Source organism: Nothobranchius furzeri, chromosome 6, assembly GCF_043380555.1.
Source record: "Nothobranchius furzeri strain GRZ-AD chromosome 6, NfurGRZ-RIMD1, whole genome shotgun sequence".
Classification (NCBI taxonomy): domain Eukaryota; kingdom Metazoa; phylum Chordata; class Actinopteri; order Cyprinodontiformes; family Nothobranchiidae; genus Nothobranchius; species Nothobranchius furzeri.
In genome coordinates this window covers 39,036,776-39,061,452 of record NC_091746.1, presented here as the reverse complement: position 1 = coordinate 39,061,452, position 24,677 = coordinate 39,036,776, and the positions used below count along the sequence as shown (strand labels likewise).

At 39.6% G+C, this 24,677-nt stretch overlaps 1 protein-coding gene across 5 annotated transcripts; it reads left to right on the top strand.

Annotated features, from left to right (window-relative positions):
- Positions 1 to 24,677, top strand: scarb1 (scavenger receptor class B, member 1). 5 transcript variants are annotated; one of them, XM_054744074.2, is made up of 14 exons: positions 2,064 to 2,406; positions 3,492 to 3,652; positions 7,224 to 7,365; positions 7,448 to 7,651; positions 10,109 to 10,204; positions 10,275 to 10,390; positions 10,465 to 10,631; positions 14,720 to 14,838; positions 16,550 to 16,623; positions 16,751 to 16,802; positions 19,117 to 19,263; positions 20,180 to 20,224; positions 21,403 to 21,457; positions 23,404 to 24,677. In XM_054744074.2, the coding sequence occupies exons 1-14, from the start codon at positions 2,287 to 2,289 to the stop codon at positions 23,406 to 23,408; spliced, it is 1,503 nt and encodes a 500-aa protein (XP_054600049.1). In that variant the 5' UTR covers positions 2,064 to 2,286; the 3' UTR covers positions 23,409 to 24,677. The 5 variants fall into 5 exon arrangements, with proteins under 5 accessions (XP_054600048.2, XP_054600049.1, XP_054600051.1 ...); XM_054744073.2 differs by lacking the exons at positions 2,064 to 2,406; positions 21,403 to 21,457 and adding an exon at positions 1 to 244; XM_054744076.2 differs by lacking the exon at positions 20,180 to 20,224.

Here is a 24,677-nt window from a genome sequence, read left to right as displayed (position 1 = left end):
TGCTGTTTCTTTTGAGCCCCTCACATCCCAAAATACAGCTCTCTTTCTGCTATTCTCAGCTTATTTCAGGAGCTGTGGAATCAGGTGATTCTACATTTACAAACACAACCAAACGTCTGCAACAATGGCCATCAATACGTCCAAAGTAGCAATAGTTTTTTTAGTGGCAGGAATTTTGACGCTGATTTTTGGAGTCGTTACATTGTTTACCGGACCGGCGGTTTTGAGACACCAAATAGAAAAGGTGGGTGATCAGCTACATCCTCCTTTTAGGTTTCCACTGAATATTTAAATTGTTTGTTGCAGATGGCATGCATTTAAACCTTTTTTAATTTCTCTGAGCATCTTGTTGTTCAGGGTTAGGGTTAGGGGAAACCCTTACCCTAAAAATCTTGAACTGCTAAGTAAAGTAACCAGTAACTGGAGAAACAGGCGTCGTGTTTGTTGTGCTTTGTTTAATGCAACAACAAACTTAAACGACTTGCATTTGGCCAAATACAAATAGTTCATTTCTGATGGTAGTTTTAATTTTTTTTTGTGTAGCTTATTCTGTCCCAGTAATAGAGAATACTTCTTGTGTTTCAGATTTTTATTTTCATCGAAATTAGATTTTTGCAATTATTTAATTATCATTTAGTTAAGAATACTTTTGAGACAAGACCTAAAAAATTAATGGACTTGAGACATTAACTTAAAAGCTCAGAAATATGAAACATATCTCTTTTTGCTTTACTTATGAATAAGTTAAGATAGCCTGAGAATCTAGTGACATAAATACATTATTATGCAACTTTTCTTACAGGTGTAAAGTTGACACTATTGCTTAATCTTTACAACACATTAAAAAAGTTGTGTTTATGACATGAGGACCTTTGGTGGAGTTCATGCCATGCAATTACAGCTGTTTTTATTGATTTGTATAATGAAATAGGTTGCTCAAACCTCATAGCTCTACTTTAGTCAGATATGTAATCACTTAACAGTGTTAGCAATCTAACTAATTTGATTTTATATCAATAATCTCAATTTAAAAAGTAGTCTGCTTCTCTTATTCCTGTTGTAAAAAGTTTAGTAGTTCATGTATTTGCCTGTTTTGTAAGTTTGTGAGCAAGTTGGAGCCACAAGTGGCTCTGTTGACCTTCCACAATGGCACTTAATAACTTTGTCAATACATGATAAAAGCAATATTTAATTTCCTTGAAAGAAAGACACTAAAAGTACATTTTAGGTGTGTGAATGTTTTTATTTTATCAGTCTGTGAAAATATCAACATTCCACTGGAAAAAATAATCATCCTCTTTATGGTAAAGTTTTTTGTTTCTATAGCAGACATTTACAGAGGAGAAAAAAAAAAACCTTTTTAGATTTTATAGTCAGAAAAAAGTCAGAATTAAAAATGCAAAATAAAATTAGCGTGGTATCACGTTATCATGTGATTACTTTATAGTTCTAATGATATAAATTTGCATAATAAAATAATGTTGTACTATATATATATATATATATATATATATATATATATATATATATATATATATATATATATGTGTGTGTGTGTGTGCGTGTGTGTGTGTGTGTATATATATATATATATATATATATATATATATATATATACACACACACACACACACACACATATATATGTATATGTATATGTATATATATATATATATATATATATATATATATATATATATATATATATATATAAGTCTCAGTTGTTGAAATACATTTTGAAACATTTAACACGTAAAGCCTATAGATGATCTAAAATAATACTGATACACAGAATTAATCAAAGACATGGATACAGTACTAAAAATCTATAAAGACAATACAGCTTGACATGTCTGATAAAATTGACTATTCTATTGTTTGAAATGTAAACTTTTATTTTTTATGTAATACATGCAATTCCCACCTTTTTAAAAGCTTTATTTTTTTGGGTTCAGCTTCAAAAATTACTCTTTTAGTTCGATCCAAATACAATGCTCTGCTTTTGCGAGCACCTTTGGCACAAACTACATTTCCCAGAATCCTCCGCGCAGTGAAGTCATAACAGCAGAGTATAAATACGGAGACAATCAAACCGGTCAACGACTAATCAGACAAGTAAATGGAAAGACCGACGAGACAGCGGATTTTAACGAGTTATGACGCAGTTCGTTTAGCTCTAAGAGGTGTTAGGGTTAGCTAGCTTGGTTCAGCAGCAGGGCTAAACTGTGGGAACATAAACAAGGAGCTACTCGCTTCTGACAGACCGCTGCCAGCCGGTCACTCAGCATGGCAGTCAATAAATCCAAAGTCTGCGTTGGTTTCATAGTTTTAGGCGTGCTATCGACATTTTTTGGTATAATTCTTGTGTTTGTTGGACCAGTCATCATCAACGACCAAGTAGTAAAGGTAAGCGCCGTCCTGACGTTCAAGTTTAGCATCTTTGCAGCTTGCTAAGTTTAGTCAAAGTAAACGTGTCAAACGGCTCCAATCAGCCGCGTGAGCCAATATAGGCGCGTGCGGGATGACAGTTTACAGATAAGCATTTGAATCTTTTTGTTAAAGAGACAGCAACATTTACCTTAGACCCACGTTTAGAATCAAGAGAAACATTAAACTATCGGATTGTGTTTAAATCAGAGCAATAATGGTACAAACACGCAACTGTATAAAAAGGGATTAAACAGCGGAATCATCTGTATTTCTAATGAGCTCACAAATGGTTTGTTAAAACTAAAATTATCAAATCTGGGAAATAAAAAAAGGCAGGGATGACATAAACTGAGTGATTAAATGGAATTCATACACTTTTTGAAGAAATCCCTTAACTGTCTTTTTAGTGCTTTAGTTTTAGCTTTTACATAAATCAACTATTTGGGCAATAAAGAAAAAGTCAAAGCAGAAAGATAACTTATAAAAATAAACGATCAAAATAAACTGTATTATTGATAGTGAGTTCAAATGATTACTGTATATTATTCTACAGACCGCTGATCTTTAAATTGCACTGAAAATGTGTCCTTATACTTTTAATTTCAAATGTATAAATGCAGGTGTTGTTTAACCTTAAATGTAGTTGGCTGCAAGAGAAAAGACGAGTGTCTGCTTCAGCTTTGAGTAAATTAGTTCATCAACCAAATATTTGTGTTGGTGCTTACTCGATATGATTTTACAAAAGTTGCAACAAGTGATGAAATACATGCCATTTGGTTTGATCCGTGTGCATTAAAGTGATGCCATAATGGAATGAAAATATACCACATAATATCACTGATACGTTTTTAACCTACAACTTATTTGGAAAGTAAGTGCAATGCAAAGGAGAGTTTTTTGGGTCTACAGTAATGTTAAACTGCACTCTAATTTACACACACCATTTAAAGCTTTCATCACGGGAAAACATTTCTAAACTACTGAACGAATCAAACATTGTGTGCACTTTTGTCTTTTATATAAAAAAATACTTAAAACAATTTATTTCTCTTTGCTGTCAGAACACGATGATCGATCCAAAGAATGAGCTGTCTTACACAATGTGGAAGGACCTCCCTGTGCCCTTCTTCATGTCGGTCTACTTCTTTAATATCCTGAACCCAAAGGAGGTCCTGAAAGGAGAGAAGCCCATGGTGGAGGAGCGAGGTCCTTATGTGTACAGGTACATAACTCAGCTTTTATGCTGCAAGACTGCTGCCTCGCATCGTTGCACATGTTGTCCCTCAGCCTGAGATGGTCTTCCAGATAGGGCTGAACAATGTAGCATTTCCTGTAGGAGATCACTATTTCACCAAACTTAATCATGTGATCATCAAAGCTGCATTATTTGCAGTGGTCCTAAGCTAGGTCCTGACCCAGGATCTGTTGTCAACTGTTTTACAGATCCAGGCTTTACCCTGGTTTTTAAAGGTTTCTGTCCCTCAGACAGAGAGGCTGATTTACCCACTTCCTGCAACAGTGGATAGAAATTTAATTTAACACTATTTTGACTTGAAAGTGCAACCTCTCTTCTTAAAAAAATAGAATCTTTCTGATGGCATAAACCTTTGCAAACTTACAGCAAATCAAAAAACAAATAAAATATGTCATTTTTCAGTGTCTTCTTCTGAGAAAAATGTCCAGGTAGCTCGCCTGGGTAAAACAATGCAGAGAAAACTGCATGTTTCTTGTAAATAAAAACATTTGAAAGCAATTTTTTACTGTTTAATTTTCATCCTTGCATTATTAGACTTTTTTTTTTTACTTTTTGAAGGTGTGATGTTTTGTGTCATGTTTGTAAATATTATGTTATCTTACGAATATTTAGCTGAGGCTGGATTTGAAGAAAATCGAATAGAAATCCCAATTTCTGCTAGAAAAAAAAATCACAATTCAGTCTTTTCCTGAAACGGTTTAGCCCTGCCTCCAAAAGACATTTAGTTGCTATTCAGTTTTGGACATTTTGCTTGTGAAATGTTTGAGATATTTAAAATGTTTTTGTTGCACATGGGAAAAGATGCTCAGGCTGGTGTAAGCTGCTGACTTTATATAGAGCAGTGGTTGTGTCCGCTTGGTGCTCTCTTAGCCGTCAACATGAATCATGTTCTAAACCAGGGTCCAACGAGCCGTTTTCCTCCTCGGCCCACCAGAACAAAATAATCCAGATTCCCCTCCCTACAGTATTCTAAGAAGATAAAACTGAGAATAAAAAATCTTTTTTGCCCTTTTCCATAAATCTATAATGTGAGATTTGTCGTCGGTTTTCAAAAACAGGTTTATTTGTTTTATTTGCTTATTAAATTAAAAAATAAAAAAAGCTTTTGCAAAAGAGGTATGGATATTCATTTTTCTAATGGATTTTGACATTTTTGGAAAATTAAGTAAAACAAAATTGATCTAAGAATGGTACTTTTAGTGTAATCGTGCTGTGGAAACTCAATAAAATTATTCACTGAAAATTCTGAAAAGCTGCTTAAACTTGAATTTTAATTCTATCTATAATTAAAGCATGACTTAGTTTTTTATCATTTTTATGCAAAGTTATTAAGAGCCATTGTGGTAGGTCCAAAGATCCAGGCTGCAGATCCTTATCCTGTACGACTAGTCGTTGATGACGTCACACACCTGAAGCAGCTAAAACTGATGACCAAGCATTTTTTCCTGATGCGGGGGGGGGGGGGGGGGGGTGTTGGTGTGTGTGTGTGTGTGTGTGTGTGTGGGGGGGGGGGTTCACTGGAGTTTTTGACAATTAAAACTGCGCCACATTTTCAAAGTTAAACACATCTCTTTTAACAACGGTAGTTTCTGCATCTTAACTGTTCCCCTGCTTCAGCCCTCTCCCCCCTGCCCCTGCGCAGCGGCTGCAAACTCACTGGTGCGCCTGCAGCCTCTCAGAGTTTCTGCTGATCTAAACATTAAAATAATTTTCATTTTCTTTTCCTCACTTCTGATTACCTTCAATGGTGTCTGTTTGTTGCAACCACCAGGTACACAATGAACTTGTTTTTTATTTGACTATTTTTCTGTCCTGTCTCTGTTTATCATCTTCCTGCATCTCCTCTCAATCCTAAAGAAAAACTGCTACATGGCTTCATATATATTCACCTCATGAGTTACCTTTGAACTGCAGTTCAAAAAGATCTACCGACTGCAAAACCAGCGGAGTGCGCGCTGCACGCCGGCCGCACCATTAACGTGAAATCACCGAGTACAAAACAGGTGATGCGCTCCGCTCCACGCATCAGGCACAAATAAAAGACAGAAAACATAAAAGGAAATGAGCCGACATAAACGATTGCGTGTTAAGTTTGTTTTTTGAGGTGGTGACACTTTGATAATGTTACTGTGGCCGTGCTCAGGACGCAGATGTCTGGAGCGCGTCAATGATCAGAGCTTTGCTTGCGCAAGCCGGTTAAGATTAGGATGGGGGTGAGGGGAAGGTTAAATTGCAAGAGGGTAAACGTCACAATTTGGTTAAATGTCCATTTTACAGCGGGTGTCAGACACCGACGCTCTGGCACAGCGCGTCGCCTCCCAACACGCAGGGGCTCGTCACCTGCTGTCTTTTCCGAGGACTGCAACTTGCTGGTCATTATCATGTGACAGCGACTAGTCGATGCAAGGCATAAAAAGTCACTACAGAGCAGTGAAGTCGACTAGTTGATAAAACCCCTACCATGTGCTACATGCTAATGAAATTTCCCTCAGTGTTCTGCCTATGTGTGGTCTTTTAAAATGTCTCATTTTTGGAGGGTTCAGAGAAAGCTCAGACTGTCTGGAAGTTGGATTATTGACGAGACAAACATGTAAAAAAAACTATCAGAGGGAACTGATCAATTGGTTTTGCTCCTTATTTTTGTGTCATTGGGTCACAGTGATTTCTACAGCAGCATTAGTGCAAAACTGAACAAGAAAACTGCTAAAACTAGATTGTTGGTTAGGTAAACGGAAAAATACTTCCCACTGCTTTGGTCACAACTACATTCATGTTCAGCTTTATTTATAGAACGCCTTCCGATGGGCCAAAGGCCAAACAAAGCCTACATCATAGTAGTAGCACAATTTAAACATAAAAACAAACAATACGTGGACTTAAACAAACAACTATCTGACTCAATTCAAAACGGTAAAAAATCCAGCCCAGCACCCACCGTGTTAAACAGGATGGCACTGAAACACATGCAGCAGCCCCCATTAGCATAGGTCAACAATCAACACGCTGTGTTCATGGGACCTGGACTTTTAAGGAGGTAAACAGCTCTGTTTTGATTAAAAATAAACCTATTTTTCTTTTATCAGCAGGAAATGTTCTCCCATACTCTGTAGAACGGACTTTCTGCTGTACTTGCCAATACCATCTTCTCAAATACACAAGAATGTACTAGCGTCCTTGGGTATGGAGAATTGGCCCTGGTCTAAGCATTTGAACATCCTGTTCCAGACTGGATTTGTTCCTCTTGAATGGCATGTGATATTTTGTGCTTCTTTCAGTTAGATATTTGCGTGGCCTTGGCTTATTTATGTTTTTGCCTGACTAATCCATCCTATTGTGCGTCTGTGTGCAGAAAACCTCTGATTATCTTATTTGACTTATTGATTAAAGAACTGAAGCAAATGTAAACACATTTACTGCTGGAATCTTTATGGTGTACCCAGTTCTTTTGTTGAAATCAGAAATGTCCTGTCATCTTATGAGGCCCTTGATCTAGTCAGATTTTGAGTGATGATGTTTTTCTATTTATTTTCATTTTTAGAAAGTACTGCCAGAAAGAAAACATCACCTTCCACCCCAACGGCACCGTGTCCTACAGAGAATATAGAAGATACTCGTTTGAGCCGTCCATGTCTGTTGGTAACGAGTCAGATGTAGTCACTATTCCCAACATGTTGGTGCTGGTGAGGACGTCTTTGTGTCATTTATTATATGTTTAACCCCTTCATCCATCTGTTCACTCTTTCATCCTGTTTGTGCTTTCAGGGTGCAGCAGTGATGTTGGAGGATCTGCCTTCTGGTGTGCTTTTCTTGATCAGCTCCACCTTCAAATTTTTTAAAGAAGGTCCCTTCCTGACTAAGACTGTGGGAGAGCTGATGTGGGGTTATGATAGTGACCTGGTGGAGTTCCTGAGTACGTACCTGCCCGGGATGCTGCCCTCATCAGGGAAGTTTGGTCTCTTTCTTGATGTGAGTGTTTATTCTTCTATGTCCTGTCATGTGATGGGCACAATAGAGCTCCGGGAGTGTACGTCACTTCTCCCGGCATGCAATGGTTAAAATAAAACGGCGCCATCTTGGCAGGCAGAAGCCCGCAGCTGAGCTATTTGTTATTGTCAGAAAACTCAATCAAATGGGAAATATGGTAGATTCCTGTAGTGCCCCAGGATGCAGAACAGATGACATAAGGGATGAGCCATCTACAGGATTCCCCAAGTTCCGGAACGCCGCAAATGTTGGATCATTGTATTAAAACGCGCTAGTGACTGGGCTGAAATGAAGCTGTGGGATCCCGAGAGTAAAGGTTTTCGCTTATGCAGCGACCACTTCATATCAGGTACTTAAACCAAAGTTTCCTCAACTGTGTATGGGATTTATTTTAAATGCTTTTATTACGATTCTTAGTGGGCTTCCTAAACTTATTTTGGCGTGGCTTTTTCTGTCTTATTACTCACAGCAACAAGTAAACATCACGTAAAACGTTGCCTCGTGAGTTCTGCGTGCTGCCGTTTCCGTGTTTTATGATCACAGCAATTAACCGGCTAAGCTGTATTTGATTTTTAAGCAATGGTTGATCAGTTGTCAGATCACACATAAAAAGCACTTTGGATTGCTATTATCTGTCTCACCGAGACAGCTCTCAGACAGATCCTGAGACGCTCCTGCCTGACATATTTATTTTATTCACGGAAAAAAATCAGACTAGTGATTTCTCTTGGTGTTTGGTTTATACATTCAAACAGCACAGCACTCTATTTAAACTACTTACATATAAATATGTTATCCATCCATCCATCCATCTATACATTTTCATCTGCTTATCCGGAGTCGGGTCGCGGGGGCAGTAGCCTAAGTCGAGAGGCCCAGACTTCCCTCTCCCCAGCCACTTGGGCCAGCTCCTCCGGGGGAATCCCAAGGCGTTCCCTGGCCAGGTCCGCTCCGACAGCTTCTGGCGTTTTTAAAAGTATCCCAGGGGCACGGTATGGGTCGGAGATTTTTAGTCTATTTAATTTCTGACTATATAAAACGATTTCTTCAGTTTTAAAGTGTGAAGTAAACTCCGACTGAGTAAAATCCAAGCCGATCCCGTTTATTTTGTTAACCTTTGTTGCCTGCCAACATGGCGTCTACTCTCTGAGGGTTACGTGACGTCCGGAGCTCTATATCGATGGTTCCAACAATCTACTGGTGCAGATTCTCTGTGGTCCCAGATATGGCAATTCATAGAATAAAACTTTTGTTTCTTGACTTTTAAACTGAAGGTTTTCAGATGAAAGATGAAACATCTTCAACAAGGGAAGAAGTCCACTAATGTTTATTATTTTACCCATATGATTTTCCCTAACCCTAACAAGACTAGACTATATTCACCACATTAAAATGTTATAAATCAGACTTTATGTACAATACCTTGTGATTTTTCAATAAGGTGTGCCTAAATAAATCTGGTGGAACAAGTCAAATTCTTCATACAGTATTTTTAAAAATTTTCATATACCAGTTAAACCAATTAGAAATGTTAGCGTTTGCCCCATTTTCTTTAGTTTTAAAAATATAATTTCATAACAAGTCAGTGAGCGGCAAAGGTTTGAAGACATTTTGTTTCAAAACTTCATTTTAGATGTGTTTAATGAAAATGTCCAAACAGATATTTTATGTTTTTCATCCATTTTAAAAGGACATTTTGAAGAGCTTTTGTGTTCTGGAGAATTTCCTGTTCAATTCAGTTTATTTATATAATGCAAATTCACAAGAGTCATCTCAAGGCGCTTTACAAGGTAAACATTCCAGTTGAACCTACTTATCAGTGAATTAAGTTCAATTTATTTTTCAAATTATTGGTATGTTTCCTACCTAAGGAAACCCAGCAGACCGTGTCAGAGACCTTACAGCAATCCTCATGCCTAGCTAGCATGTAGCGACAACAGGAGGAAACCTCCAGCAGAACCTGGCTCGGTATGAGCAGCCGTGACTTGTTGGGGGTTTGAGAAGATGGAGCAGACACACGAAAAATAAACAGATGAACTACTAGTAGTATTTTGTATGTTAGAGAAAGTAAGTAGTTAATATCAATGAAAGGGAATGTTCAGTGGTTGGCAGCAGTGTGCCAGCTGATGACCCCCTCCAGGAGGCCATCACTGCTCAGCAGAACACCAGTGTAGCTGCTTTGGAGAGAAAAACATTTATAGAAAACAAAGTTCAGTAGCTTAAATAACAGAAAATAATGCAATCAGAGAGTAATGGTGGAACAAAGGAGCGGACTGTGGTTAGATTGTCCTCCGGCAGTTTAAGCCTATAGCAGCATAACTCTGGATAACCTACCATAGGCATGTGGGAGAAGGGGCCAGTCTTTACCGACCTGTTTTTTTATGTTTAGTCATGGAACACTAATCTTTTTAAGATAAATTCTTGTTTGTTTTTGTTTAGTTCAACAACTCCAACACTGGTCTCTTCACTATCCACACCGGAAAAGATGACATAAAAAAGGTCCACAAAGTCGACTCCTGGAACGGCCTCAAAGAGGTGAAATGTCAGCAAGATACCTTTTTAATGCTTCATGGTTTTCATACCTGATGGTTCGTTCTCTTAACAGGTGAGCTACTGGAGGACTCCTCAGTGCAACATGATTAATGGAACAGCTGGGCAGATGTGGCCTCCATTCTTGACTAAAGAGAGCACCCTACCTTTCTACAGCCCTGATGCATGCAGGTAAAATCTTTTTTAATGTCTGTCTTGCAGTTTTTTTCCACAGAATAACCTTCTGTGGTGTATTTTTGTTGTAGGTCGTTGGAACTAGTTTACCAGCGGTCTGGAAAGATGAAAGGCATTCCTTTGTATCGATTTGTTGCACCAAAGACCATGTTTGCTAATGGGACAGATTACACCCCCAACGAAGGCTTCTGCCCCTGCAGGCAGTCCGGTCTGCTCAACGTCAGCTCCTGCCGCAATAGTTAGTATATGTGTACAGTTGTGATACAAAGATCACTGGTATTTGTTTTCTTTATCTTTATGTTCCTCAGCAGTTTAGGCAAATATTTACTCTCAGAAGTTCACTTCAGTTCAGCTCATCTTAAATAATTAGAGCATTGATAGTTGGCACTTGGCATTAAATAGAAGGTAAGTGGGAAAAGATTCTTAGCTTAAAGCAGCAATCAGGAGTCTTCCCCTTTTTCAGGCATTATGTATGACTTCCGTTTTTTTAATCCATTGAAGTGCTCACCTTAACAGGTACTGTGATGTAATGAAGGCAATAAGTAAATTTTTTCTAAGCCTGTCCCCATCCCATCGAGCTCAATCAATTTGAAATGAGCGCTAATAGCATTAGCCATCCGCTTACATACAGATGGTTATCACAGAGCATGCCAAACATTTGCTGAAGTGACTAAACTGATGCAGAGTTGGTGACATGGTAATATGTTTTTATCAAAATATGTGATCAACCTTTGATTTGAATAAAACTGAAAGTAATAACCGAATTATTGGCTGCTAACACAGCTAATGGCTAACTTGGTCCATTTTACAGTTATTGTGCTAAACATTGCTGTCGTAGTAAAGAAAGAAAGAAAGAAAATGAACTTTTATATAGTGCCTCTCAAGATCAAAATCACGAGGCACTTCACAAGAACCAAAAAAATGAAGATATATAGATTAAAAAAAAGACCGTAAATCCTCTAATACAGGCCGGTATTCAATTAAAGGCCGGGTCTCCAATTTTGGCCGGTGTCAGAGTCGGCGGAGGTGAATAATGGCCGGTCTCTTATTGTGGCCGGGTGGAATGTGGCAACAAGCAAGTACGGGGGCGGTTGTGTCATCGTCTCACTTTTGATTTGCCAGTGATAGACCGCGAGGGTAACTTTAACCGTGCGGAGACGAAGAGGAGGCGAAAATTTGATATCAAGTTCAAAGAGAACGTGCGCTGCAGAACACTGGGGAGCAATAGGGGTTGTATGAACTAGTCGACTTCACTATAGTGACTTTTTATGCCTGTCGTCGACTAGTCGCTGTCACGTGATAATGACCGGCAAGATGCAGCCCTCGGAAAAGACAGCAGCCTGCTGTCAGCAGGTGACAAGCTCCTGCGCTCGGGGGGGGGGGGGGGGGGGGGGCAACGCGCTCTGCCAGAGTGTTGGTACTGACACGCGATCGTTCTTGTCGGTTCATTTCCTTTAATGTTTTCTGTCTTTTTTTTGCACCTGATGTGTTTCGCTGCTGTGGAGCGGGGCACGTCACCTTGTCCTCCGATGCACTGATCACTGATGCGGCCACCAAGCAGGGAGCACTCCGCTGTTTTTGCGGTCGGTAATCTGCCTCCTGAGCACGGCCACAGTAACAATCAGGTGTTGCCAAATTATTTAACACGCGATCGTTCATGTCAGTTCATTTCCTTTGATGTTTTCTGTCTTTTATTTGCGCCTGATGCGTTTTGCTGTGGAGCGGGGCGCATCAACTCCGGTGACGCACCGATCACTGATGCGGCCGGCACACAATTGACGGCTCACTCCGCTGTTTTTGCGGTCGGTAGATCTTTTAGAACTGCAGTTCAAAGGTAACTCATAAGGTGAATATATATGAAGCCAGGTAGCAGGTTTTCTTTAGGATTGAGAGGAGATGCAGGAAGATAATAAACAGGCAGGACAGAAAAATAGTCAAATAAAAACAAGTTAGTTTTTGTACCTGCTGGTTGCAACAAACAACCATTGAAGGTAATCAGAAGTGAGGAACAGAAAATGAAATAATTATTTTAATGTTTAGAGCAGCAGGAACTCCGAGAGGCTGCAGGCGCATCAGTGAGTTTGCGGCCGCTGCGCCGGGGGAGTGGGGAGGGGGCTGAAGCGGAAACTACCGTTGTTAAAAGAAATGTGTTTAACTTTGAAAATGTGGGCGCAATATTAATTGTCAAAAACTCCAACGAACCATTAGTTCATTTTGCTCAAATAGAAATAGAGGCCTGCCTCTAATACTGGCCCTCATTCCAATAAAGGCCTGGAGCTTGATGAGCTTGAGTCAAATACAGGCCTGGGCCTGTATTAGAGGATTTACGGTAGTTATTTTTAAAAAAAAAATTCAATTACCAAAAATTAAAATTGTGATTTTAAAATGTAAGGAAAGGGAGAGAGAAAATGAATAGGAAAGAGGGAAATCAGTAGATCCTGGGAAAGGCTGAATAGGTAGAAAGAGCAGAATAAGGAGAGGGTGATGATGATGATGATGATGATGAAGGTCACGCAAAGCCAGCCTGAACAAGTGAGTTTTCAGCTGCTTTTTAAAGGAGACCACGGAGTCAACTGATCTCAGGCTCAGGGGAAGAGAGTTCCAGAGTCTGGGGGCCACAGCAACAAATTATCTGTCACCTTTGGACTTTAGCCTGGTGCTGCACAACCAGTAGGCTTTGATCACTGGACCTCAGGGACCTGCTGGGGGTGTAGGGACTAAGAAGATCACCAATGTAAGATGGTGCTTGCCCATGTAAGGCCCTATAGACCAGAACCAGGATCTTGAAATGCACTCAACACATTCTCACACCCTAAGCGTCGGAAACAAACGCTTGGACAGCCACCCTCCACGTCAGACCCCTGATGCCAAAAGTGCCCTTTTTCGTTACTTATGTGCGAAAAGGGTTTTTTCCCTTATTTGACTGCAGATCCCAATGCAGCGTAAAACTGACGTGATGGGATGTCCGCTGATGCTGCACTGAACCAGCTCATTTAACCACCTAAACCTTAACGTTTCACTATTTATAACCTTCCCCTCTCCCTCATCCTAACCTTAACCCTCTTGCTACCTAAAAGTTACTCTCACTGTGATCAAGCATTTGTTTCCTCTGACTGTCAGAGTCTGACTGTCAATTTTCGTATTTGCCGCCCAAGGGGAATGTTAGAACATACCATCTGGCGAGGGGGAGGTTACAAATACCCTCTACTTTTAACCTCCACCGTGGTAGTTGAAACCTTCCCATTGCGTTGGCTTGGTCCAAACTCGACCAATGACGAGGCGGCTCCCGCCGTTCACTTCATAGAGCCGGCTTTTAGAGCGATCGACACATCACCAACGTGTTCGCTAGCAAGATGGTTAAGGTTAGGATAGGGGTGAGGGGAAGGTTAAAAAAGAGGATAAGGTTAAGGTGAGGTACAATTAGCTTGTTTGGTGTCCTGGCTGCGGACATCCCATCGCGTCAGTGTAACGCTGCATTGGGATGCAACGGTAGCGGACATCCCATCACGTCAATTTTACGCTGCATTGGGATCTGCAGTCAAATAAGGGAAAAACCCCTTTTCGCACATAAGTAACAAAAAAGGGCACTTTTGGTGTCAGGGGTCTGACGTGGAGGGTGGCTGACCAAGCGTTGGTTTTTGACGCGCTGGGAGTGAGAATGTGTTGACTCTGAAATTGACTGGCAGCCAATGAAGCTAGAGAAGTGGGGTGATGTGGGTGTGTTTGGAGGACTTGGTCAGAAGCCGAGCACAGGCATTCTGAACCACCTGTAGATGGTTCAGGGAGGTTCTGCTCAGACACGTGAAAAGAGAGTTGCAGTAGTCAAGTAATTCACAACTGAGCACTGAGCCCATATTCACAACACATGTCTATATTGTGGAAAATCTTTTATGAGAGATTATACTGTTGTTTTCAAGATTTGACCAAATTTGCTTTAACTGTCAACTTAAGATGATCTTTTCTTTTAAACTGTGGAATCAAAAATGATGTATTTTCCTTCAGCGAGTGCGAGCTTTTAATTTCCCTTTATTAAAACAGCTTAAGTACCGGTAGTAATAAGTTGTCTCCTTTAGGCTCTTTCACATGGGGAAAAACAAGCAAAGACAGGAAAAAACTGTTTACATGCTCTCTGAGTAAAACTAGCAGGAAATGGTGCCTCTAGACAACACTGTGCCATAATGAATTTGTGAGTTTAACCTTGGACCGTATGCAGGCCGAAGTCTGTACTGTTGCAGTAGCTGCAGAGTGGCTGGTCTAGATGAGGAGAAATGTTCAGTGAGGAGTGTGTGTTGTCCAGATAAATAACAGTACCTTTCCTTTATTTAGATGCCCCAGTCTTCATCTCCCAGCCCCACTTCTTTAACGCCGATCCGGTGCTACAGGACTATGTGTTGGGTCTTCATCCCACTGAGAAGGACCATGGCCTCTTTATTGATATCCACCCAGTAAGTCTGCGCACACCTCTGCTCACACATAGCAAAATTTCCCACAGCAGCATTTACTGAAGGGGTTAAAGTCAGAGGTGGAGAGGCTGGAATGTTTTTCTGATTGTGTAACTGAGGGACGTGTTGCAGGAAAAAACTGAGTCTAAACAATTAAATTAGAATCTTTTCAGATGTACCTTTTCCTCAGATACTTTGCAGCACTTGGCTCTGAAGGCCTCACATGCCCACCTACACTTGACTTACAGTGTATCTAGTATTTCCAGGTGACGTTATTTAGCTCTGCTGCCCATGAGGCTTGTTGTGATCTTTAACAGAGGTGGACTGATTTCATATCAGGAGCTAATTTGTGTAATTTCTTTATGGTAGTGTCTAGATCAATTTAGGGATCAAACGCTTGTCACCTTTGTCAGGAACATTAAAGCCCTTTTAGAAGGCCTTACTGTTGCTTCTTCAGTCAGCTCAAAAACCTAGAAAAGTTCTTCCTGTAGCTTCATTAAATGGGAAAGCTCACTTGCTAACTGATGAGCTAGAACTTTCACAGCTTTTGAAGGGTAAATGTTGTCTAATTGCAACCACTGAATTATCATGAAGTCAAGAGTGGCTGATGAACAGGGGGAATAAAGTTGAAGGTGATGCATGTATATGTTTATGAGGAAGTCATAAGAGAAGTCCCTGGTTATGTTTTTACTGCAGTGCAGTAACATTGTGTACCAATTACAGCACTGATAAGACGGACCACAAGTGATTCAGCTTGTTTTAAAGGGATCATGTAGCTCTACCTGTGTAAGCCTAACCTGCTCTCGTATCTTCGGGCAGTTACATGTTTTGTGATAAGGTAATTGGAAATTGGGCTACATACTTTTAATTGTGGCAGTTTGAGAGATAAGGGTTGTAAAGAACTTTCTGTGGCTGCAATAAAACAAAAAACAACAAAATGGACAGCATTGTCGTTGTGATCCACAGCTGACATTGCAAGAAGAATATGCCGAAATGAGTAAATTCACAAACGCATGGTTCATATGGCGGATTCTATGCTGTCATGTTGTAACATTATAGGTAGTGTGCCATCTTGCTTTTAGCTTTTCAGCTCTGCTGTCTTTGCACCATCTCTCCAGCTGCAGTATCTTGGTCATCTCTCTAGACGTGTGTGAAGGCTTTATCATAGCTACATGTCCACATCTGAGCACTGAACCCATTGTTTTTGTATAACTGGCATCGGCCGGATCAGCACTGAGCTATCACATTTTTTGTTGGAACATTTTAGACCTGTGGAATGTTTTTAGAAAGTTTTCGGTGCCATGATGCTGATGTTTACTTTAGTTTAAAGAAACTGCAGGACTTATTAAATCAGAATGCGTGAGAGCAAATAACACATCCCTGTGTGACGTGGAGCTGTAGGAAGTTTAATGGCTGGTGTCGCCTGAAGGCTTTCTCATTAGAGAGCTGTATGTTTATTAACCTTCATGGTTCAAGGATTATGGTTTTCTCTGCATTGTTGAGGAACAGTTGCTGATGATTTTTCCATACCAAATAGCTGAACCATTAAAAAGATCCTGTCAAACACCAGGATTTCCTCCTTTTGTTTACTCTGATAATTTTAGACTACATTTGGAGTTTTTTTGTCCAGCTGTTTATTAGTTATGTGTAGGTAGAAAATTGCATGTGAAAACAGTTTAGTTTGCCCTTGTGAGTTCTGTGTGTTTGTTTACAGCTAACGGGTGTCCCTCTGAACGTGTCCGTCCGCCTGCAGCTCAACCTTTACATGAAGAGAGTGCCAGGAATTACGTAAGGATGATTGTCATTGTCCCATTGAAAATTTAATACTTTGCTTCCTATTTAAAACGAGATTTGTAAATATGTCCTGCTTCTTTTAATTCACTATATCTAATTGTGGCTGTTGTTCATCTTGTAGAGAAACTGGGAAAATTTCTGAGGTGGTGATGCCAATGCTGTGGTTTGAGGAGGTAGGCTAATGACAAAACCATTTAAGGGTTGTTTACTATGTCTTCATGTAAGTTGCTTTTATTTACGCAACAAAACAAAACAGAACTTCAAAGTGAAAAGCTGATGATGACATATTTGATATAAATTGACCAAAACTGCAGAGTTCAACCCAACCTCTGGTCTCCTGCGGAGCTGCTTGCATTTACAGTGAAGATGAAAGTATTAGTTTCCTCCTTCGGCATTATGGGCTCGACACACGGGAGGCGACATCGCCTCTCCTCCATTCATTTTCAATGAGACATGCACGACAAAGCGATAATCGCGGGTCTCTCTCCTACTAAGCGAAACGCGAAAAACGTGCATGTGAAATTTTGCACTCGTGCACGTGCTGTGCACGGACGACCCAGCGACGCGATCCCAGAAAGTTGAAACATTTTCAACTTTTCATCGCTGTCGCTCGGACGAGGACCAATCAACAGAGGTTTCATTCACTGACCAATGAGCGGACAGGATGCTCCGTACATCTCCGAGCAAACATGGAGAAGTTGATTATTATTATGTTTTATATAGTAAAATCAGAAGTAAGATTTCACATAACTCTAGCAGCACCTTGTGAAACATCATATCTACCACTTTTTTAACTCTGAACCGCTTAAATAACCTTAATTCCCTCCAACGTGACACAGTCAAACAAAACAACGGAAGTTTTGATTTCGCCATGGAACAGAACGCGTAGACGGCTTTGCCGCTGCCGCGGATCGCCTCCCGTGTGACAGGTAATAAAAGCAACAGCGACACATTTCGCTGATCGCAGTCGTTTGTCGCCTCCCGTGTGTCGAGCCCATTAAAGTGGCAGTGTGCAATTTCCTGCCGCTAGGGGGCAGTACATACATACATTTCAGGGTAAATATTGTTACCTGTGGAGCAGAAAGCATGTGACCTTGGCATGACTCTGCAGACTTTGATGGTCCTTCAGTTAATTCCATCAAAAGAACACAATGCCAATGCTTGTTTTCTGGCTATGTAGTTTCTGGATCTGCTCTGAGTCTTTCGCCGATGATGTCGTCATACTACGGCAATACTGCCTGGCCAAAATATATTGCATCTCTTTTCCAACTCTGTTCTTTGTTTTTTGGAAAGAGTTTCGCAGTTTTGTTGTTTGTGTTTCTTACTGCCTAATGATTTTGAATGTGGTAGCATAACATCCGTAATTCGTACATCCAGCCAATCATCTGGGGGTAACGTCATTGACGGGCGCAGGACCCTGACCCTGAGAAGGAAACATGACATCTAATATGGTGTCCCCCGATGACACTAGTCCCACACCCTATGCACTTTAGACCCAATTTTTATGGTTATATGGTACGAAGCCGCCAATATTTTTCAACAACTGGACATAATTTTATTCATTTTCAACAACGTTTAGATGGATATTTCCAGTGATTAATGGTAAAAAATAATCATTGTCTCTTTAAGTTGAACAAAGATGTGAACAGAACCACCCAGGTGAGGGTTTACACATTCATCACTCTGATGTTAAAATTGCAGGCCTCCAGTATCACACATAAAATGTAATCGGTATTACAGAGGTCTTGTTCAGACCACATGAATCAGTATCTCACTACCATTCTGTATGTCCCAAAACAAAGAGAAACGGTTAAAATCTAACTTTTGGAGGTTTTCTTTTGATTTTTTTCCCAAGACATTTTCATCATTATACAGCAGCAGGATGTTACCGGACTGTCACACAGGAAATGATTTCTACAAAACTGGAGCTAATATGTTAAGCAAACAAATAGCTGATAGTTTAAGACGGTCCATAATGTTGAGACCAAGCTAGCGAAAAGACCACAGCAGCATTCTGCCAGTTACTGGTGGTTCTTACGGCTCATTTTTTTTCTTCCACTTAATCTAATATCATTTCATATTTAACTTTTAATTCATACTAAAAGAAGAGAAGCCTCACCTTTTACTCCATGAAAAATACTTTCAATGTTTTGGATTGGGGTCCTTCACAGTTGTCCACAGCATCAGGCTGCCCGCAAATCTGCCTGACTTTAAATCAGCTCTACTACTGGCAGATGATCAAAAAATGTTAAAAATCACCCAACCAATAAATTGGTCGACCCCTAAAGGAATTCAAAACAATGTCATGGAGCAAACATTATAATTTAGGTTCTAGGTAAATGTCGGTGATTCTGATGTTTTTGCCAGCAGAGAAGGCCTTGCTGGCCCTGACACCATACCACTGGTTGTATATAAATGCAAGCGTTAGTATATTTTTCTAAAGACCAAATGTGGAGTGAAATCTGTTTTTTTTTTCTTCCACCACAGAGCGGGTATATAGATGGACCAGTCCTCACTACGTTCCACAACAACCTAGTTGTTCTACCTGCTGTGATGCAGTACATGCAGTATATCTTCATAGCTCTTGGTCTGGTAACGATTATAGTTGCATCCTTGGTGCTGTACAAGGCAAAGGTAAGTCACCCCCACACGCTGAGGGGTGGTAGTGTTCGGCTGCATGTAGCATGCTGCACAGTTCTGTGCATAACCTAGAGCAGGAGAGACTGCACTGGGAATCCTGTACTGTATAACTAGCAGCAGTTCAATTAAAATTATGTAAACCGTGTAAGTAAGGATAAACTCATCACCAAAATCAAATTCCTTTTGATTTCTCACTCCGCCTCAGTGAGGCCTGCTAGGACTGAATGCAGCATTTTCATGTAAAGACAAAATCTGTTAAATTGTAATTTTATGAAAATCATTGTTTGTAAGAGAACTGCTTTTCAAAATGTGTAATTGAATGCATGTTCTAAAATTATCATTTTGAGGACCTCTGCAGTCTCTCCTGCTCTTCCATCATGTGTTTACTCACAACTCTGTCTCTGTACTGAACTCCTCGGTCAGGAAGTTTGCTTGTTGAGGCCATCGACATATATATATATATATATATATATATATATATATATATATATATATATATATATATATATATATATATATATATATATATAGTAGTGGATGTGTGTTTTTGTTGGCTTTAGAGTTGCTGGTGGCCATTTTCCTCATTTGGAATAAAGAAGTCATGTCCTTACCCCGTGTCCACATATGTGGACATTGACTACTTGCACTTATTATTTTATTCTTTTCAACTTACAAATTTTTATTATTATTGGCATTATCGCTAAATTTTCTGACTGCATTGTGAAACATGCTGTTCATTATGTGTTCTGCACTAAACCAATGTAAAAAAGTAATGTTGAGTATTAGACTGTCACTTGAATACAAAACAAACATGACAGCAGTCCCCTCATCGACACCAGAATGTGGTCGTCATTCAAATCCCTGTATTATTTAATGGGAATGTAAAAAGTCCTAATGTTTGTGTTTGCAGCGGTCTCGTAAATCAGTGTTCTCCACGGTGATGGAAAACCCCGGGGTTTGTAAAACGGTCTCATATGAACAATCCTATTCAAATGATTCTTTTCCTGATTCAATCTAAATGATTAGATTTTTAAACTTTGGCCCTAAAGTTTGGGGTCATGATTTTTCCCTCGATTCAATTTATTTTAAATTAACTCCACCAATCTTTTTTTATGTTATCTGAGATTAAAATACATTTTGATGAAAATCTGTCAATTTTCTGCAAACATGGTGAAACTGATTGATGCTTTGTGTTGTAAAGGGTGCACCGCAGAGAAAGTCCTGCACACAAGGAAGTCAAACATCCTTGTAACGTTTTTAGACCCTTCAGAGCCTCCATCATAACTTTGTGTGTCATTTGTCTCTGACTGCTGCAGCCATGTGCTGCTAGCGTTAGCTGGTTATTTACAATCATTGTATGGTTTCTGAACGCTTGCTTTTTAAAATGACTCACAACTGATAGTTGCGCTTTTAATTGTGATTAAACAAATTCCAGCAGCAGAGCAGTTAGAAAGTCTGAAAACAAACTTCATCTGCTTAATCCTTAAAGTAGTTTTGTTTGTCGTTTAGCTTCATATTTTGTTGCATTTAAATAAGAGAAAGGAAGCAAGAATTTCAGTGCATCTGTTACTTTTTTTTAATTATTATTAATTTTGTGTAGAAACAAAAACATAATTTTTTTTCTGAACACCACTCTTGAGTAGGCCAGCATCAGTAGGTTTAAAACATGTTTCTGGTCTGGAGTTTGCATCAGTGGGTGAGACCTGTTTGGCATCCTCTCTGCAGGAAGAAACAAGCATGAAAGACAAAGGCAGGGATATAAAGGAGGAAAAGAACCTGTGGGAACAGATGTAAAGTCACTGAGAAACGATTCAAAGAAATTCTTTCAGTGATCTAAAAGTGCTATAAATGCTGCCCACATACATCACTAGCTATCCAGAAGTGGGTGCTTATGCAAACAAGCTGACATTAATTCAATGACTGAATTAACCAATTGCATGTCTTAGTAAATTACTTGCATGCCTGACTTGATTACTACCAGAAAAGATTCCTTGCATGATTTTCTCAATAATGAACATTTCTGCACATCCACCCTCTAAAGATGACTCCCATAACAATCTGAATCATTACAGCAAAATACCCTCTTATGTTTTCTAATTGGCCCTTTTGTAAGGCAGTTTGGTCATCTTTTAGGCAACCGGTTATGGGAATGTAAAAGACTCTCAGGAGAAAACTCTGGGTGTCTCAGGTAGGTTCACACTCAGGCATGCATTCATCAGAACAGTGCAACTGATTACTCATGTTCAAGTCATCAAGGAGACCAAAACACTGGGTTTTGTCTGGTTTGTCTTGAAAGGCATGACTCTTTTTTATTTATTTATTTTTGTGTGTGTGTGTGTGTCACTGTCATCTGTGTCATGCTGCATGGATATGTACAGATTTTTGCTCCTTTGTTGGTAACACTGAAACTGACCCAATCAGTCTGGTGGGATTCATGGGCTGGTGTAACATTCGAGACCAAGGATACAGTCGGAGCTAGTCGGTGCTGTGAAATTAGTGGAAAGAATGATACAGTAGGATATAAGATTTACAGAAAGTGTGCAACAGTTGTTTCAACAGAATAAGGCAGGTGCATAAATTTGGGCTCCACAAAAAAGAAATTAACTCAGTATTTTGCAGATCCTCCTTTTGCAGAAATAACAGCCTCCAAACACTTCCTATAGCTTCCAGTGAGAGTCTGGATTCTGGCTGAAGGTATTCTGGACCATTCTTTACAAAACATCTCTAGGTCATTCAGGTCTGAAGGCTTCGGAGCATGGACAGCTCTCTTTAACTCACACCAGATTTTCAATATTCAGGTCTGGGGACAGAGATGGCCATTCCAGAATGTTCTATTTGTTCCTCTGCATGAACGCCTTATTAGATGATGAGCAGTGTTTAGGGTCGCTGTCTTGTTGAAAGATCCAGCCCCGGTGCAGCTTCAGCTTTGTCACTGATTCCTGGAGATTGGTCTCCAGAGTCTGCTGATATTGAGGTAGGTGTGTGTGTGTGTGTGTGTGTGTGTGTGTGTGTGTGTGTGTGTGTGTGTGTGTGTGTGTGTGTGTGTGTGTGTGTGTGTGTGTGTGTGTGTGTGTGTGTGTGTGTGTGTGTGTGTGTGTGTGTGTGTGTGTGTGTGTGTGTGTGTGTGTGTGTGTGTGTGTGTGTGTGTGTGTGTGTGTGTGTGTGTGTGTGTGTGTGTGTGTGTGTGTGTGTGTGTGTGTGTGTGTGTGTGTGTGTGTGTGTGTGTGTGTGTGTGTGTGTGTGTGTGTGTGTGTGTTTAAAAATGCGTGTAGGACACGGACATATGGCTCAGATCTTTTGCTGCAGCTGTAAACACAATTTTCCGTAATAATTAGGAGCATGAAAGTAAAGAAGTTATTCACAATATTAGCAACAGCAGCTACCTTGTTTTACGTGTAGAAGTGACGTATGTGAAACACAGTTCTTCACTGTCTGGAGGAGAGGATTTGGATTTTCTGTAATGATTTATGACAAAAGTCCTTAACAAAATGAAAAACTGAACCCAGTACATGTTTATATATATGGTAAAGTAGTTATTCTGCATTTCTACAATTTTAATGCCGAGTCTGGCCAATACCTTTAACTTGAACTGAGCCTGTTGGCTTCCATTTCCTCAATATGTTCCTAACTGTGGAAACAGCTGAACTCTCTGAGACGGCTTTCTGTATCCTTCCCCTAAACCATGATGGTTGTTTTCAGGTTATGCACCTGTCTAATTTTGTTCAAACAGTTACTGCACACTTTCTGTAACTTGTATACATTTTGTTTCACTTATCATATTTCACTGTGTGTGTCTCCTATATGATGTATTTAACTGAAATTTTTTATTGGGACAACCAACGATTTCTACAGGAAAATCATGAAGACTAGCAAGGCTGCCCAAACTTTACATCAAAATCAGGACAAGACTTTAGGACCTTGCTGTTTTTTTCCCTCAGCTTTATTTACTATTTAATTCATTCATTTGTGAATGACGCTGTTTAAGCTATAAAGTAGTGGTAAGCACATATAAGTTGGTTAAAGCTTTTCATGTATATTAATTAGGCTTTTTAAGTGTTTGTCCATAAACGTGACTCTTGAACTGTTCCTCCAGTTTGACATTTAATAACACTTTTCTCTCTGGTTCTGTGACAGAGTGAGACACGTGGAAGCAGAGCAGCACCAAGTGGAGACGGGAGCACTGCAGCTGAAGAACGAACCCCCCTGCTGCAACACAACGCAGAGCGACTCACACACACATAAAACACTGCTTGTATCATGAACTGAAACACTTCTGCTCAGTATGTTTATATTAAAAACACCAGTGCTGTATTTAAACTGTAATGTTTACAAGGAAGCCGAAGATGAAAGCTGATTTGACGGTTTGTTACCAAAGGAAAAGTTAATTATCTGTAGTGGTAACAGCTTTAAATGTGTTTGTTTGACTGTGATTGTCTCTGCTGAGCCAAAACATTTACACGTTTCTCTTCATTAGGAGGACTAGAGATCTACTGTAAAAATAATGATTTGTTTAATTTTTATATATCTTTTTTTTACTTGGAAAACAAGGGGAACTATCAAGAAAAATGTATTTGTTTCACCAGAATTGTGCCTTCATCTCAACGGAAGTCTTTCCCTATCAGAGCAGATTCAGAATCATGTTTTTAGGTGCACTGATTATGAAGATAGTCTATAATGTGTTTTTTGTGTCCATCAGAGGTTTACACATACAAGTCAGGAGTTCAGAGTCAAGCAGAACAAACACTCCACATGTAGTACTGTCTTCTGTAATACTTTAAATTGTGGTGAGTGCTGTTTGTCAGGCACCTTTTCTACTGAGAAAGTGTATGAATTAAAGAGTGTGAAGGTAAAGAAAACTCCTCAAGATGTACCTGTGATGTGGGTAAAGCGACCTGGGTTGAACTTTCTCTCTGGCTACTGGGACAGTCTTATCTACCCAAAACAAAAGTTTGGAATGAATGGATGAAAATTATGAACAAGTGTTTATGAGAGGACTTCAAAATGTTTAAAATAAATGATAAATAATAGGAAATTAGTAGGCTGCTGATGCAGTTAATGTCTGAAGTGTCAGAAAGTAAAATATTATTTGTAGCTAAAAAGACAACTGAACAGCAATGGAAAGCTCTGTTGCTCATAAGTTTAACCTTTTGTGTAAGAGAAATGACTTGAATACCATGTAGGGATAGACCAATAAAGCAGGCCAATATTTACCATTTTTATATATCTGCATATACCTCTGTAGTAGAGGCAGTTTATTCTTTAACACGCGCCACTGTGCTGCTGCTGAATTTAATTTAAGTATATGTTTAAGTTCCTGGGGTGAACATAAACTGGTGTTTATTTTTATTAACCTGTTTTATATTTAGCCCTTTTTTCACTTTAGTGATTTGTTTGGTTTTATCACAATC

Coding starts and splice junctions, on each gene's coding strand:
- scarb1 (XM_054744073.2), top strand. CDS start 125: ATGGCCATCAATACGTCCAAAGTAGCAATAGTTTTTTTAGTGGCAGGA. Junction 10,632..14,719: donor CGTCAGCTCCTGCCGCAATA/GTTAGTATATGT, acceptor TCCTTTATTTAG/ATGCCCCAGTCTTCATCTCC. Junction 16,624..16,750: donor AAGAGAGTGCCAGGAATTAC/GTAAGGATGATT, acceptor TTCATCTTGTAG/AGAAACTGGGAAAATTTCTG.